This window comes from Trypanosoma equiperdum, assembly GCF_001457755.1.
Source record: "Trypanosoma equiperdum strain OVI genome assembly, contig: ctg_871, whole genome shotgun sequence".
Classification (NCBI taxonomy): domain Eukaryota; phylum Euglenozoa; class Kinetoplastea; order Trypanosomatida; family Trypanosomatidae; genus Trypanosoma; species Trypanosoma equiperdum.
The window spans coordinates 1-16392 of NW_027124833.1; the positions used below are offsets into that span (position 1 = coordinate 1).

The following is a 16392-nucleotide window of genomic DNA, read 5'->3' on the forward strand; positions in this document are numbered from 1 at the left end:
ACATGGTGAGGAAGGGTTGCAACTGATGGAAAATGACACTTAGCTCGTTTTCTCGATACGTCCTCCATAATGTGAGGATTTACCTCATGAAGGCCGCGTGGGATTCAGGCAACGCCGCAGCTGATGGTGCATGGTCTGAGCACTCATGCTTGTTCCAACGTAGAGGAAAATACAATAGAGGTGTATGTGTTTACTGTAAAACTGAAAATGGTGCCGGAGGGAGAACGCTGGGGCACGCAATGTCCTCATCACCATTTCATCCATGCACCACAATATCACTTCAGGATATACCACCGCCAAATGCGGTTCCGACTCCATTGGTGCTACTCACTGACCCCCTCACACGGAATGTCGTTCCAAACTCCTTCGATAATACGGGAAGCTCTTTGGTTGTTGAGTGCAGAAAGCACCACGTCATTTCCATCCCTCTGGTGGGTGCAGTATTTTTCCACAGCATTGTGCGCTTTCAGTACCTCTTGCTGTACCTCCCCCACAAAGTCTACCACACCTTCAATAAGGTGGTGAAGGGTAGATACGGGCACGCATGTGCGTTCTGCCCCACAGGCTAACCGCACACCCTCATCTCCTTCATAGTGATGGTCACTGAGGGAGAACCACCGGTGTTTCTTGCGCAGGGCCTCGAGGAGTTCTCGCAAGTGCCTGCAAGATGCAAGGACATGGGTTGACGCACGCTGGCTGATGTTCAGCAACCCCGCCAATGGTATCGATGGGGAACAGCGGTAATGACTTTCTTTACTTCCACTGACATCGCTGCCGTTATTCATCTTCATTTCTTCGGGTGATTCGTCACGCCACAGCGGCGACACATTGACATGTTCACCAGTAAAGTCAGTGTCTGAGGACACGGACCCAGCTGTGCCACTCTGTTGTGCTTGGTTCAAGGGTGTAATATAACCCCTGTGCGTTTTCTCCAAGCATTGCAGAGTGCGTCTTACCAGCAGGTCGTAACGGTGAAACAAGTCTAAACTGCTTCGCCCTATAACGCGCCGCTGTACCTCACGACGCAGAAGTTGCAACTGGCGTCGCAGTGCCACTACTGACGGGGATGGGGAGAAACTGCCAGTAGAGGGAGAGAGAGATCCAAGATAGTGTTCCCCTCCCCTTTTCATACATCTCAGCATTTGCTTCCGCCGCCTCTCCTGTTGCTCACTAACGCGCTTTGTTGCGGTTGTCACCCGCTGCATCATACGCTTGTTCCATAGAACATTGATGGAAAAGAGAAACGGATAGAAACACTCGACATTCATGGAAGGAAAATAGCGATTTTTAAACTTCTGCGCTTCCACGAAAACACCATACGGAATCCAGAAGTCCCTGTCGCGTTGACGCCCTTGTAGCACATCGCTTGGGAGCGGTACTCGTGGAACACTTTCACCCACAAGAGAGTGCGTCACATCCTCCAATTCCCCTGTATGAACCTTTGCACGGCGAAAGAAACAATTCTCATCGTCAACGATCTCGCGTAGACGGTTGCACCACTTCCCGTTCAGATAAATGTTGTGCGACTGCGCTTTTGCGCTTCCCCCGTAAATTCCGTCGTCAACACCAGTGCCCATGGCAGACAAGGATAAGCCGCCACGGTGAGATCGTCCAACTTCACTTCCATCTGCAGTCTCTTTCAACGGTAAAGCCGCGTAACCGATGAACAAGAGGTCTCCGGTCACTCCGTCAACGCGCAGATACCGGCTCATCTCTGGAACCTCGCTGAGAACATGCAGGAGTCTCGCCATACTCAACCGCGTCGCCATGACCTGTGTTTCAAGATCTTTTTTTTCACCCAACGCCTTGTGTGTCGCTCTCACAGCTCCCACTAGCTCCGCCTCTGCGTCCTCCTGAATGCGATCAACCCTCCGGCGAAGGCTTTGGTTCTCCTCCGCGAGAGACTCTTTCTCCTTCATCATCACACGATACTTCTGTTCCAACAGACCAACTTCCTTTTGCAACGACCGTAGAGTGGCGGCGTAGCGAGCTCGCTTCTGCTGTCCTTGCTCTTCGACTAGGTTCTTTCGTGGTGCCGTTCTTCCAACCACTGCACCCTCTTCGGTGTCGACGCCACGCGACCCCAATTGCCTTTCCAGTGCCATTAAGCGGCGGCTCTTTTCACGCAACCTGTTACTCATCTCCTCAATTTTTGCCCGAGCCTCCTCGAGAGCTGTAGTGTCTCCTTCGAGGGCACTTCCCCGCATCTCCTTGGGCTTACTTCCTGTGCCCTTCGATTCCTGAAGTTGCTTCCGCAATCGACCCACTTCAGTGTTCAATCTGTCAATCAGACTATCCCGCTGGGTGCAGCCCTGTTGTGCGCATATCAACATTTTGTCCAGTGCGGCAACTCGAGCGTCGAACTGCCTTTCCTTCTCACGCAGTCCCTCTAGTAGTGGGTCCTGCTCGGGGGAGACGGCATTGCTGCTAGAAGTACCTTCACCTAACGCGGCACTAAAGTTCATCGCCGTCGCCTCCACCAATGGATAGTGCGTACCACACTGACCTCCCACACCATAATATCCATGAAATGAGTGGCATTGCCGCTCCGGTGATGATATGATATCTTGCAGTGGTTGTTGGCTTGCACTCGAATGAGGCGATGGTGATGCCGTGTTCTCCACTGTGACACGCCGACCCGACATGGAGTGCGCCTTGCACAGCCAGCTGCCACTGCGAAGGTCTCACCTTTAAAGAACAAGAATTTGAATACATGAAGAAAAAACACAGATGGTAGCAGTGGAATAAACTCTGTTTCGCCCGCCGTGCCGCATGGAAATGAGACCAGCTCCCTTCCTTGCTCCACTTCAACACGTACACGGTTTGCAGGGACCGCACACAGCGGACTAACGAGTACGCAAGCAATAACAGAAACAGTGTTATGATAAACGGAACATAAAAATATAGGTGACTGTCCGGATAACAACTCTATTCTCTTGGCCATACATACCCGGATGGCATTGCCCACGGAAACACACCGAATACAGCGAGCGCTACACGGCTACTTTAGTCTTTCGGTTTAGACTGGGCATTGGCGAGTGCCGGTTGCCGCAGGGACAGGAATTCTGTGCCTACTGGGAGATGATGGCGATGTGCGGTACCCGCTTCTCCTGACACCATTGTCGCTGTGACTGTATTGTTTCGTGGTTCCGGTCCCACATCATTCACACTTGGCAGCAGTGCCGCCCCTGGTCGCGCAGCGGTAGGACGCTGTGGTTCAGCCAAAGCAACTGCTCTACCTCTACCTCTTCCATCTCTCCCTCCTCCCACCACTGCCCGTCGCAGGGGCGCAGGATCAGCAGCTTGTTGAACCGCTGGTCGCCTACCCACCGGGGCACCCGACCGCTCCTCTCGGGTTGCAGTAGCCGTGCTGGATGCGTGGGTCACCACATAGTGCGGCATGAGACGAGGAGGTGTTTGTTTCCTGTTCTCCGGACTGTCATCTCTCGGCTGCAGGTGACGCATGACCTCAGTGACAGGTACATCGTTTAAATCAGTTTGTTCGCCTCCAACACCATCCTTCTCGGCACTGTTTTCTGCCCCAGTGTTCCAGCTTACGGCGGGGTGCACTTTGACACTAGTCCTGTCCTCAGCTCGCAATAATTCAAGTGTCACTCCCTTTAAATCAACATCGTCCACCCTATTTGCCACCGCCTGCGCGCTCAGTGTATCAACGTGACGGGTGGTGGCAGCGACAACCGACAGCATGGGGCCCGAGGATCTCTCATCACTAGTTTCCTCCACCATATGACTCTGTGACGATACCATTGAGTGTGAAAGTGGTTGTTGTAGGTGAGGAATACCCTCACTAGCCACGGTGCCGCTACCGTCAGGTGCCTTAGAAAGAAATGAAATGCCGGTGGAAATGCGGCTGCGGGCGCTATCCTGTATCAACACGTGCGACTCTGCTTGATCTGATAGGCGAGAAGGCGGGCTACCCCTCCGCGCACCCTGCGGTGAGGGCCATGAGGTAGTGGGAAACAACGATATCTTTGGCTCAGTGTCGGTGTTCGTGCCAGACAAGGCGTAAAAGTCATTACTGCTCTGCTGTTCCAAATTTCTCCCGGTACAACCTTCCATAACCGAGGCACGTGACTCAGCCATCTTTGCGCCATTCTGCGGTTGGTTACCCTCGTCGGGTGCTGTTACGCCTTCGAGACTAATGTTTTGATCTGCCACCCACCGAAGTACGGGGTGTGCGGGGGAGGGGGTCGACGACGTTGTTGGCGGTTTCCGATCTTCCGGTGGGCGCGTGCCTGTGGCAAGGATGCAGTCAGCCGCAACAGACGGACGGTGCGACTCGTGTGCGGCTTGCAAAGTTTCAACACACGGCGGCTTGCTGCTGGACAACGTGGCGGGTCCAAATCCCTGCGAAGGACGTTCCATGGCATCTTCTACAGCCTTCAATACGAAGTCCCTTCTCGCCGCTGTGGCTTCAGACACCGACACCCTTTCTTCCATCTGACACCGTGACTCGCCTATATCCATGCACTGTAATGCTCCAAAGAAACGCCCCAACGCATCGAAGTCGCACAGCACACCTGCAACAAACCGCTCAACAGCTGCTTTCGACTGGCGATGCTCCACGTCATCCGTTCCCAGTATCTGCAGCATCCCTTTCGCGTTTTTGGTGGTGGCTTGCAGGAGATCAGCAAGTAAAACGGCATCGTCGCGAAGGTCCAGGAGTTGTTGCCTCAGTTGTCCTTCTCTCAAACCAACCGCAACACGGTCCCTCCGCAGGGTTTCAATCTGCACCTCGTGTGACCTCACTTCCACTCTAAGTTCATTGCACTGCCTGCGGAGGACATCGCTCTCCTTGCGAGCATTCGACAATCGCAGTTCAGCGTGGCGATCACTTTCTGCGTGCTTCAGTGCTAGATTTTCAATATGAGCGGTGAGCCGAGCGATCTCACGTTGTGCATCATGTGTCCAGCTGTCTACGTTCCCAACATTTGCTTGCAGCTTCAACTTTGCCTCTGGGAGCCCTTTTTGGAGTGCGGTTGACGCCGGGGCAGAAGGAACATCACCCACCTGTACATTCAGGTCACCACTAACGTCCCACACTCGCGCCAGTGCAGCAGCTCGTTCCGCTTGCGCCAGTCGTTTGTCTAGCATTTGTATGTGTGACTCTGCTGCATCGAGCGCTTGCTTTGTGCGCTCAAACTCCTCTTCCATTTCCCTCCGACGCATATGTGCAACACCGAGCTCCTGCATCATACACTCCAGATCGGCCTTCGCTTGCTGCAGTGCCGCAGCCTCATTCTGACGTGCCAGGCCGCATCCCTGCCGTGTCACCTGCTGCTCCACGAGGATACGAAGACGTCGGATTTCATCTTCACAAACCCGTAATTCGCGCTCCTTCGCATTTATGGTCGCTCGCCACGCAGACTCCGTCAATGTACCCTCCTCCCTTTGCTCCAGAGTTCTCCTCAGTCTCCCAACCTCTGTGTTAGCAACATCTAGCATTCCCTCAAGGCGGTCAACACGGTACTGCAACTGAAGCCGGTCCCGCATGCACTTAACGAGGTGTCGCGCCAGGCACTCCATTTTCTGCGTTAGCTCCTTAACACTTTTGCCCCGCACCCAGTGTCCATTTCTCGCAGCACAATCCTCCTTATGTGGGTTGTGAGCCATGCTTGTGCTAGTAGGGTGGGCATCGCCTTGGGCAGGTTGCCTCCCACTAGCAGATGGCACTGTGGAATGTCTGTGTGTTTGGCCCTCGGTACCACACGAATGGGCGGCAACATTCTCCCCTTTCGTGGGAGCCGTTTGAAAGCAGTGATTATTCCTGTTTGTGGACCCCTTGACACGTGTCTCATTCCTTCCAATAAGCTGCCGGATTAACTTCTCATCCTCACCAATGTCAAAGTGCTCCGGCGAGGCAGTGCGGTCGGTCCCGGATGACATCCGAGGAGCCATAAGACGACAAGAACGCACACCTCGCAGGGTATGAATCCCACGCTGCTGCCATCCACCTGTCGACCCCCGCACCCTATGGACACCGCCTTCTTCCACAGCGTACGGGTGTTGCGCTTTGGCCCGCCCATCACCGAGGAATGATTCAACAAGATCACGGTCTTCCTGAACTGCGGCACCGTCATGATATGTTGGTGGCAACTCAGGTGACCGAAGGGGAAATATCTTCGCGGTTGCTACGCCAGCATGGTCTGGAGTTTTTACTTCTCCCTGGGCGGTGGTGCTCGCCCCCATGTGAGGCATCGATGTGACTCGTGACGGAGAAAGCAACCGAGGTGGCGCGACCAAGGGGGCATGAGGAGAACGTAGACAGGTTTCAGTCTTGCGTGCAATGGACTGGAGTGTCTCTCGGGTGTTGTGAGAGGGATTAAATGCATCTATGGACCGCGGTGTTGAGACAACATCGGTATCAAGAACCTTGTAGGTGATGGGTCGTACATCCGTGCTATTATCCAATGCCGGAGGGACTGCTTGACCGTCTTGCTGCTGTAGCGCCGCGTCACAGAGTTGTTGCAGTGCCACCTGCTGCCGTTCCAGATGCTGAAGCCGCAGTCTGCGGTCTACGTCGTCGTCACTAGCATGAAACGATTCGTCGATCTGCTGCAAAATCTTCTGAAGCCCGTTGATGTCAAGATCAAGTTTTGATGTCGCTACTGGTGGTGAGGGAGGTGCTGGTGAAGGTAGCGTGGATGGTAATGGCATTTTTCGTGTGGTTAATTTTTCAAACTTGATGGAGGCCGCAGTCAGCTGCCGCCACCGCTTCGCTGCCGCCACACCACGTACACGCAAAGCAGGATGAATAGGGGAAAGAGATAAAATAGAGATGAACCTTAGTGTATGACGGTGACCTACCGTAAGCGAGAAACGGGCAAATAGTGGGGGGAAGGAGGAAGGGAATTGCACAGACGCGTGTGACCCCCACCAACAACGTGACACACCTCAGTAGGGTGGAAGCATCTATTATAAACTAGCACATCAGTCAGTAAAATAGTTTTTCGGTCACTAGCTTGAGATTGCAAAAGGCCCAACATCATTTACCTACGCGCCCCTTCACCTCGACACCCGTATTTTTTTTTGTTTCCGCTTGCGCGTATCGGTTGACATAACCGGGAAACGGCTCCCACTCTCACGACCTCGCTCACAATGTGCCGGATGTGTCACTCTTACCCGTTTCATTGATGTGAAAGGACCAAACACATGCAAACCACCGTCGCTTTATGTATTACACACAACAACTTCGCTTGTGTCGGTGTGGCAGCTGCCATGTAAAGGTGTAGTACGACACACCACGCACTCTACCACAGTTAGTGGACAAAGACACCAGTGCCCGTCTATACGGTGGCAACCAACCCCAACAACAGTAGGCATGAAGATTAATAGAGGAGACAGCAAGGTTACTCGCAGAAGAAACGTCACTCATCAGTATTGGAAGCTACGTGTAACTTAAAGGCGAGTCTTCCGACAGTATCTTCAATGCTTCACTAGGTGATTGAGATGATATGGCGGGTAGGGGGGGGGTCTTCAATCGAGTTTCTGGAGGCAGCACCGAGGGTACCCCCCAAACACACCACCACCTTATCGGTTGCTCAAGAGAGCGGGCGGTCGTGAAACGTTCGCTTCCGAACATCAGATAATGTAGCAACAAAATCTCATTTCTATAGATCATATGGAGTCATCACTGTCATCTCCTTTTCGATATAAAATATCATCCTCACTGCCATCATCGGATATGGTCGTGCGGTCCAACAAAACCACATTACTCTCCTCACGCCCAGAAAACTCTTCCATCGCTGTTTGGCGCTGCACCAGCAAGTTGTGCTGAGAGGTGGCGGCCCACTTAATGCCACCTCGGTTCGTCTCTTCCTCTTTCTCAATTTCTTTCCGTTTGTCCTCCTCCTCAGCGTTAATTCGTCCCACCAAATCACTTAGCGCGTGGGACGCGGCTGCACGTGGCGTTGTGACAGACTGGCTCTTGTGTGAACGCACAGATGACATTTTGGAAGAGGAAGCAATGGCGGTATTGCCCTCAGATGCATTAAGGGAGAGGGGACCCTCCGAGTGCGACCCCTGCACGACAGGTGGGTGCGAACGGTCCACTTCACCGTTAATTTCTCCCGTTGTGTTGCTCCTGGTCACCTTGGTGCTGCCTGACGAGCTCTTGCTATGCGCCACCTCATCCTTCTCATCATTTCCTGCCCGGCCTGATCTCTCTGAAGATCCGCACTCCTGCGGCACCGGAGTTTCCTGCTTTTCCGCAGTTGCAGATTCGTGTGCTGACTTGGCGACAGCAGCATCAGCAAGAAGCACGCGAGACCCCACTCTGGAGCTAGTGGTGGTTACAGTGCTGCCACTTTCCGTGGTTGCGGCTCTTCGAGGTTGAATGCTCATGCTCCTTTCTTGACTTTCGATGGCCGCATCGTTAGTGTCCCTACTACCACGCTTTCCCTGCCGGTGAACATCACTGGAATGCAGGGAAGGATCCACCAAATGTGAGCGCCGTTCAACTACTCCCTCTTCCCCCCTCAACGGTGCTGTTACGACTTCTGTGGGTCCCACAACATCAGTTGAGTGCCAAATGGACTGCCATGCTGCCTCACGCGGAACAGGTGTTGACGTAAGGTACGTTGCTTCATGGGACGCCTGCTGTCGGCTTCCTTGCTTATGTTGTCGGGTCGCTCCTGAGGGAACTTCGTGCACCATAATAACCCCATTCTCCGTGGTGTTCAGGGCGTTGTGATGCCAACTGCCGCCGGTGTTGGAAGCTGCCAGTGATTTAAGTCGGAAACGCAAACGACAAATTTCCTCATCCTTTAGTTGTAACTCTGCCACATGCTCTGCTTGAAGCCGCCGAATATCTCCCACCCGCCGCATCTCACGGTCACGTGCTGCTTCAGCCTCAGCGAGTCGGGAGGCACAGAGCTCCTCAAACTGTTGCAGTTGTGATGTTAAGACGCGTATTTGCTGCTTCGCGTCGTGCAAGCGGCCTTCCATCTCGACCGTCGCCTTATCACGCTCGTCCAACAGGAGCTGTATTTCACGCTGCCGTCGCTCCAATTCAACACGCTGTAGTTGTATATCTTCACGTGCCTGCGAGAGCCGGACGCGTTCAGCCTCCACACGTTGAGCACTTAGCCTTTCTATTTCCCGTTGCTCCTCCATCTTGTGTTGAAGTAGTAGTCTGAAATGCTCTTCCGCCTCCCGCCGCACCTCCAAAAGCTTTTGCTGCTCGAAAGCACGAAGCCGCTGCTGGTATGTTTGTTCCATCTGCAGCTTCAATTCCTCTCTGTAAGTTTCCATGTGCCGGTCCAGTTCCTCGCGTGTCGAATGTTCCATACGGGCGAAGCAAAGAGCATACTTTGCATCCACGGCTGCAAGGCGAACCTCAACCGGTGGCTTCGCGGATTCCCCCGAAAACTCACTACCAAAGTCACTATCAGTTTGAGTACCGACAGCGTATCCAGGTCGCTGTCCTCGACTATCACCCACATGCCTCAAGTGTGCAGCTGTAAGAATCTGTAAAAAACTGCTACTCCGGTGATGTGCAACCTTCGCATTGGCAGGAGTCGAGTCCGGTCCCGCACGCCAACCCGCCGTAGTCAATACGGGGTTGTCAAGATGGAGGAGTACTGCGAGGGCATCGTCCCCAGTTGCTCTGAAGCTTACATCTGCCTCACTACTGAAAATCGCCAACGAAAAGGCACGCCCCGTTTGCCGCAGATGCTGCTCCACTATAGCATCGGCGAGACGCTGTATCCATGCGCTTTCGCCTTCTCCATCCTTATTACTAACATCAGCCCCCGCGTCCAGCTCCCGACTGTTGCATTCACCGGCGGTAATATCCTTTGTCCGTCTCCGCTTTAACAACTCTGATGTAATGACACCACGTAGTTGTGTTTTGAGAGAACCCAAAGCTCCGCTTGACCGAAGGAATTCGTGAATACCTAACCGCAATTCCGCCAGTGACATCTCATTTATTCCAGCGGAAAGGGGAGGAGAGGAATGAGACACGAAACTGTTCATGGTAATGGATCAGAAAGCGTCTGTAAAGAAATCCAGGTACTTTACTGCTATATCACTTGCCTGGTGCTACGGATCAAAGGGTATATGCGTACATTTATTGGTAGGGTGTGGAGCGGAGCAAATTTGGTTAGGGGTGTGTAAGTAGAATTTACCTCGCAACCATTTCAGCATTGGGTGGTGATGATGATAAATAAAATGTTTACAATTACAGGAGCGTCACCTCCGACACCAACAAAATCGCATACGAAAGAAGCAAGGGAACCACTGGAGAGGTGATCTGTACAGGTAAACCCCCTCATTAAAGAAGCAGCAAAGCAACGACAGCGTTTCTTCGGGCAAAGCTTTCCGGAGTGTTTCCTATACACTTACTTCGTATCGACCGCAGTGCAGCAGTTCGTGGGAGAAAAATGGGGATGCCCACAATAGTTGAGTTGCGCAGGGTACATGGCTTCCCCCACGCACACAGAGCGGCAGAAGCCCAACAGCTGTGAGTGTTACGGTTAGGCTGGAAAGGTGCTGCTCCAGGAGCTGTTTACCCGCAGTTTCTACATCCCCTGGCGGCGACGCAGTCACCACACTCATCTTCTCAAGGAGGCGGCTCCGTACGGCGCGGATGGTTTCACGAGCAAGGGGAACGGAGTCAAAGGTGAGACTATTATAGAGAGAGATGAGCGGCACAGGAAGATCCAAACCATGCACCTGCTGCTGATACGCGGTGTACTTCGAGTACGCCGATCGTGTCCACTCCCCAACCCGGCGCATCCACTCGTTGCTCATAGAACCAGTGGTTGCCATACGTGGGTGTGATGATAAGTGTGCGGGAAGTAAGCACTGTGTCATAGTAACCACAACATCGCACGCGCTCACCACACTGTGAAACGATGCGCCGCCGCGTTGCCTCACAGCCGCTTGCCGTTGTTTACAATTTTCGCTACCGTCCTGACAATCCTTAACACGCCGCGTTGCGGCCAGCGCTGCAGCCCCATCTAACTCACATGAGGAAGATACTGCATCCCCGAGATTGTTGAGCAACATCAGTGTGAAGAAACGGTATGCCTTCGTGCGTACTTCACTGCTGCTGCCGTCGCCACCACGGAATCCACGCGGGTTCCCCTCCAGAACGAGGCCAAACTGATGAGCAATAGCTGCAAATAGAGAGTATTGGGCAAAACAGGGGGGACCATTCCCGCCTTCGTGGTACGGTGCTCCTTCTTTTTCCCGGACACCACACTCTTGCCGAATATGGGCATCAACGGCTTCGGGTACCCATTCCAGAGGGTAGAACTCATAATGAATTTCGTCTACCAGCATCTTGAATTCCGGTGTTAAGTCCACCAACGGTGTGCCGTTGTCATCAACCCCGTCCCCCTTCCTGGATGCAATCACAGGACAACGACTGAGGGTACGCTCATGCGCAAGCGGCAGAAGCAGCTGCTCAAACAATGGGGCGAGTTGCCGCGTGAGCTGTTGCACGACACTCACCGTTCTCAGTTGCGTGTACACCACGAGGGAGGCCAGCAGCACTTCACAGCGGTACCTCTGCAGTAAACGCTCCTTCTCACGCGCGGAAAAATATACTGTGCGAGAAAGCTCACCACAGTAGCTGACACAATCAGTAATGCCACCGTTTGTGTCCCCTCCCAGTGCCTGCAATTGCACAACCATAGGCTGCACATCGGTGGCCCGTCTCAACACCCGCTCTGTTTCCTCCGCTGTTATTCCACTTGGACCGCAGCGATCAAAATATTCTAGCAAGACCTCACCGGCAGTACGGTAATACAGAGGTAGTGCGAAGCGAGAAGACGAATTATCAGCCACCTTCTCAGGATTCCCTCCACTGCTTTTACCCTCATTCGGCACATCGTGGATCGAAACAAAAATATTTTCCGCAATGACGTCGAAGCTCTGAGGGAGAATGGCTCGAAGGCGCAGTCCGTACGTTCGTCGCGCAACTGAGACCAAAAGCTCCTCAAACACCGATCGGCTATCCAACCTGACACCATCTTCCATCACAATATGTTGCGTTCGTGCCCGATCAAGCATCTTGGCATGCCGGAGTGACTCTGACCAGGGCCACTCAAACCCCACCTGCTGGAGCAGTGCCGGGATGAAGACTTGTAGTAGACAATCTGTTTCATGCAGCGTTAAGGTACGTGCAGCGGTGGGACAGACAGAGACACCATCGGGCTGGTGTTCCCTGTGCCACCTTACTGTATCACCTGCCACCACACAGAAGAGCAGTTCCTGTATACACGCCACAGTCATGTTTGCGAACCGAGAAGCTGATACAGCCATCCCCATACACCTGTCACCAGCAGCAGTATCCTTTTCCACAATTCCCTGCAGCTCAACGAGACGATGCAACAGCAAAGCAGCGCACGTCAGTGGGCACCGTCCCGTACCATCATCCCTGCAATACCGATAAGCCATAGCATACTCCACAACGCCAGTCACCACACCGTACGCACGGGCATCCACATGCTCTGGTGCATCGCGCTGATTGATATGAGCAAGAAGTAGGACGGCGCATTCAGATTTGACACGACCAAATGCCTCCACCGAAAGGGCGGCAAACAAACGTGCAGCATTAGCCACCCTGATAAGGACTTGCGCAGTTCCACCCTCGGGTATGGATGCCTTCACATCGAACAGAGGACGGTAAGTTGTCGCTTCCACCACCTTCGGTGCGGTGGTAGATGCAGAAAGCATGCTCCGGAAAGCCCCCTCAAGTGCTTCCTCCCCTGACGCATCTCTTTCCTCACACCGTACTCTCGCAGTCTTCCGCACATCGGCAGAGTTCTGAATAACTTCAAGTGTGTCTCGCACCAGAACGTCAAGGGCGGCACACACGTCACCGGCATGAGAAGGCATCCAGGAGGATATATGCTGTCGCACGGCCAACGATCGCAGAGCACGACCAAATGTTGACTCTGCAACACGAGGCAGGAAAGGATATATGCGCTGCCGACCTTCTGCCTTCCCCTCCGTCATTATTCGCAGCTCTTGCACGACGTCATCTGTCGGCATGCAAAGCCCCATCCAAAGCGACACCATGGCGGGAGGAATGGGGGACCCCGACAACTTCAACAGCTCGTCAAATGATAACCTGCCCCAATATGCGCTCCCACTTCTGTTATCACTGCTGCCCTCCGTCGCTTCGGACGCACCACCAGATGATGCATAAGTAAAAAACGGTCGAGCCCATGATGTCACATAGAGGAACCACAGCCACTGCTTTGGTGTATACGATGTGTCCAGTTCCCTGCCTTCACTGCTCCCGTAGCCCGGCAGCAACAGTGACAATGGCGGTATATGTCTTTTCTTACCATCATCACACTGTAGATCACCACTATTACCGGGCATTGCATACATATGCAGTAGACGATAGTTTCGATACCCTGCTTCACCCAATCGGAGACGGTAGAATAAAAGCTTTTCGCCCCCTTCACCACTTGTCCTGAGTGTCACTAAGTGCGTTGGGCACACGACACTGGGATCGCAACGAGCAATCACCGGGATTAGAGCAATTAAAGGAATATGGAAGTGAGGTATTGCAGAGATATGTTTGTAGAATCACTAGGAAATTCAGGACGAGTAATTACCCCACCACAAACAAATGACATGCCATTCACGAAGATGACACCACATCACTAGCAAATGCCATCCTGCGCTGATTGTAATCACGCCACATTGTCACAGAAACGGGAGTGCAGAAAAGGAGCATAACACCCCGTAAACGTTATAGAGAGGGTGATAAAAAATCAACACGGTAGCGCATATAAAAAGTATGGTCAGTAATAGCTGGAGCACACGCAATGTACCCTGTTTCCTCAGAAGACAACCCCATTAATCATCGCTCCTATGGATTGGTTAAGACTCGCGTTGATTAGGCCCTCCGATTCGGATTGGAGATGCGCAATGGGATTTGCTCGACCGACATTGCCTACATCATCTTCATCGAGACCCTGAACAATGAATCGCTCCGACTGGACGGCAAGCGACGCCAGCGCACGCATCTTCTCTCGCACCGTATTGCGGTCAAAACGTGTCATGTTTTCTAATCGGAAACCCTCCTGCCAACCCTTCTTGTAGACGTTGAGGAGTAGCGCAAGTTCGTGGTTTTTCTTGCGGAAGGTAATGGGAAGACTGTAATAGTCACGATCCAACCCACGGGTGAGAGCAATAGGAGAAGGTCGCGTCAGCCACCCGATGTTGCTTGTTGTCTGTCGTGGCTCTTGGAACATGATTCGCGGCCCCGTATGCGGGTCCTTCGTGGTGCGGAAGGCGTCAATTACTACTTTGCCGCGGACCGATTGGATAGGGTCGATCACTACCGACACGCTGCGCGGCGTCAGTTGCTCATAGCTGCTCGCCGTCATTACATCCTCACCAGAAAGCCAGCAGCCGAAACCAGGGTGACTGTGGTACCACCCAACAACTTTTTCCGGTCGACCCACCACGGAGAGTTTGTCTAACATATGAACTTGATACTCTGGGTCCACAGCTTCAACGGATTGACCCGTGGCCGTTTGAGGCATGGAGAAGACATCAGATACACGGACCGTATAGTCGTCAATCAACTCACCAATCATCAAACCCATTACCTCGAGCGGCACCCCAGCGCGCCCGTGCATCAGCATTTTGAGCAATGCCAAAGACGATATCTGCACCGTCTCGGCTGTGTCGCGTAGCTCCTCTGCCGGTGCAGCGCGATTGGCACCACCCGCCACCAATTGGGGATGGAACATCTCGAAACCACCACGTTGCGATGCAATTAATCAGAGCACGAGTTATTTTGTTTGTTACCGTTCAATAACCCCCCTTTTAGTATCCCAGTTGTGGTATGTGTGCAAGAGAGGTAGAATTAAGGTAAAGGATGGTAATATAGTAAGTGGCTGACAAAGTAACAAAAGCAGCCAAACGACAGAAGCAAGGGCATAAGACACCCAATGATAGCATTCACAGAACAAGCAAAAGCAAAAGCAAAAAAAGAAAAAGCAAAAGCAAAGTAAAAGTAAAAGTACTAATAAGGAGTGCTGTGCCCTCATTAAGGGATATGGATTGCATGATCAACAGGAGATGCACTCCTATCCACAAAAACCCCATTCCATCATTAGTTCCATTCAAATTATGTTCCATACTTCACATCATCACATATTACATTATATTCCATTCCACTTATCATTACAACAGGGAATAGTTCGTCCACTATGACACCCTCCCGGTTCCTAAAACCTCCCAACAGATGTATTGCCAGGGAATGAGATGTGGCCCACCCCACCTATTCCTTCCCCTGCAGGGCTGCCACACTCTCCGACAACATAAAAGTGTCTTTTAGGGCATTTATACCAGCACCCACCAGAGAAGTTGATGGTTTTATTGATATTCCTCAAAGTGTCCTCGGTCGACATATTGTCAATTTGTTCGAGATGCTTCTTCAATGACTCTGCCCGAGCCTTTTCACTGCCCTCGACGCCCCTTTTGGCAAACTCCTTGGTTTCCCTCACTTCTGCTTCAAAATACACAGAATTAATTGACTCTGGGAGTTTGTGTAGAAGGTCTCTCCACTCAACTCGTTGGGACAGCTTCCTAACCTCCGTGCTATCCTGTGCGGATGGAAAGGACTGTGAGAGCCGTCGTATATTAGGAACCAAATTGTTTAGGTTGTTCCGGCAGAACTTTCGTATATCAGCAGCGAGTGCACCTTCGTCACTTCTATGTCTCGACTCATAGTACTCCCGCAGCTGCACAAAAGTAAATGCAGTATTTAACAACGTGTGGGCATTATCCCAAATTTCTTTATCCTTCTGCAGGTTGCACAGGATGAGTTCCGTTACTTGCAGGTAGTACCGTAGCAGTGCGATCCAACCTTGACTTACCGAGAGACTTCTACAGTCCCTCTCAAATGAAACCCACACCCCAACGAGGTCAAATTCAGTTTCCTTTTTATGTCCATCCCTTCACAGTATTTGATGATATTGCCTTATTGTTAAAAACCAAAGAGAGGCAATAGACGAGAGTAAGTAACAAATGCGGGGAACATGCACATGAAGGCAACACCACCGAAGTGTGAACAAAGACAAAACTCTGCAGACAAATATCAAGAGGCCCACATCAAGCACTGTTTCAATGCACGCGTTGCCTTTCACTTGGTCCTGCCACGTGCTGCCCCAGTTGTGTCGGATTCGTAGTTCCACAGTGACCCGAATAGAAAACCTTGTTGGAGTGGTGGCCGTTTTGGTGTGACATGGTGAGGAAGGGTTGCAACTGATGGAAAGTGCATGAAAAAATATTATTTTGAGTGGAAATGAAGAAGTAATAAATAAAAAATAACAATAATAGCAGTTTTCATGATTTGTCACAGTAGTGATAATATTTTGGAGGTGAAAAAAAAAA

At 52.1% G+C, this 16392-nt stretch overlaps 5 protein-coding genes across 5 annotated transcripts; all 5 read right to left on the bottom strand.

Moving 5' to 3' along the window:
• Positions 1-323: 323 nt before the first annotated feature.
• On the bottom strand, positions 324-2645 carry TEOVI_000410000 (uncharacterized protein; the record flags this gene model as incomplete). The annotated part of the gene is made up of 1 exon (XM_067226904.1): positions 324-2645. The coding sequence occupies one exon, from the start codon at positions 2643-2645 to the stop codon at positions 324-326; it is 2322 nt and encodes a 773-aa protein (XP_067083005.1).
• Positions 2646-3006: 361 nt separating this feature from the next.
• TEOVI_000410100 (bilobe protein, conserved) lies at positions 3007-6678 on the bottom strand (the record flags this gene model as incomplete). The annotated part of the gene is made up of 1 exon (XM_067226905.1): positions 3007-6678. One exon carries the CDS (start codon positions 6676-6678, stop codon positions 3007-3009), a length of 3672 nt encoding a protein of 1223 aa, XP_067083006.1.
• Positions 6679-7638: 960 nt separating this feature from the next.
• TEOVI_000410200 (uncharacterized protein) lies at positions 7639-9996 on the bottom strand (the record flags this gene model as incomplete). Its single annotated transcript, XM_067226906.1, has 1 exon — positions 7639-9996. The coding sequence occupies one exon, from the start codon at positions 9994-9996 to the stop codon at positions 7639-7641; it is 2358 nt and encodes a 785-aa protein (XP_067083007.1).
• A 357-nt stretch (positions 9997-10353) lies between these two features.
• On the bottom strand, positions 10354-13368 carry TEOVI_000410300 (nuclear cap binding complex subunit CBP110; the record flags this gene model as incomplete). The annotated part of the gene is made up of 1 exon (XM_067226907.1): positions 10354-13368. The coding sequence occupies one exon, from the start codon at positions 13366-13368 to the stop codon at positions 10354-10356; it is 3015 nt and encodes a 1004-aa protein (XP_067083008.1).
• Positions 13369-13826: 458 nt separating this feature from the next.
• TEOVI_000410400 (proteasome regulatory non-ATPase subunit 11) lies at positions 13827-14744 on the bottom strand (the record flags this gene model as incomplete). The annotated part of the gene is made up of 1 exon (XM_067226908.1): positions 13827-14744. The coding sequence occupies one exon, from the start codon at positions 14742-14744 to the stop codon at positions 13827-13829; it is 918 nt and encodes a 305-aa protein (XP_067083009.1).
• Between the last annotated feature and the right edge of the window lie 1648 nt (positions 14745-16392).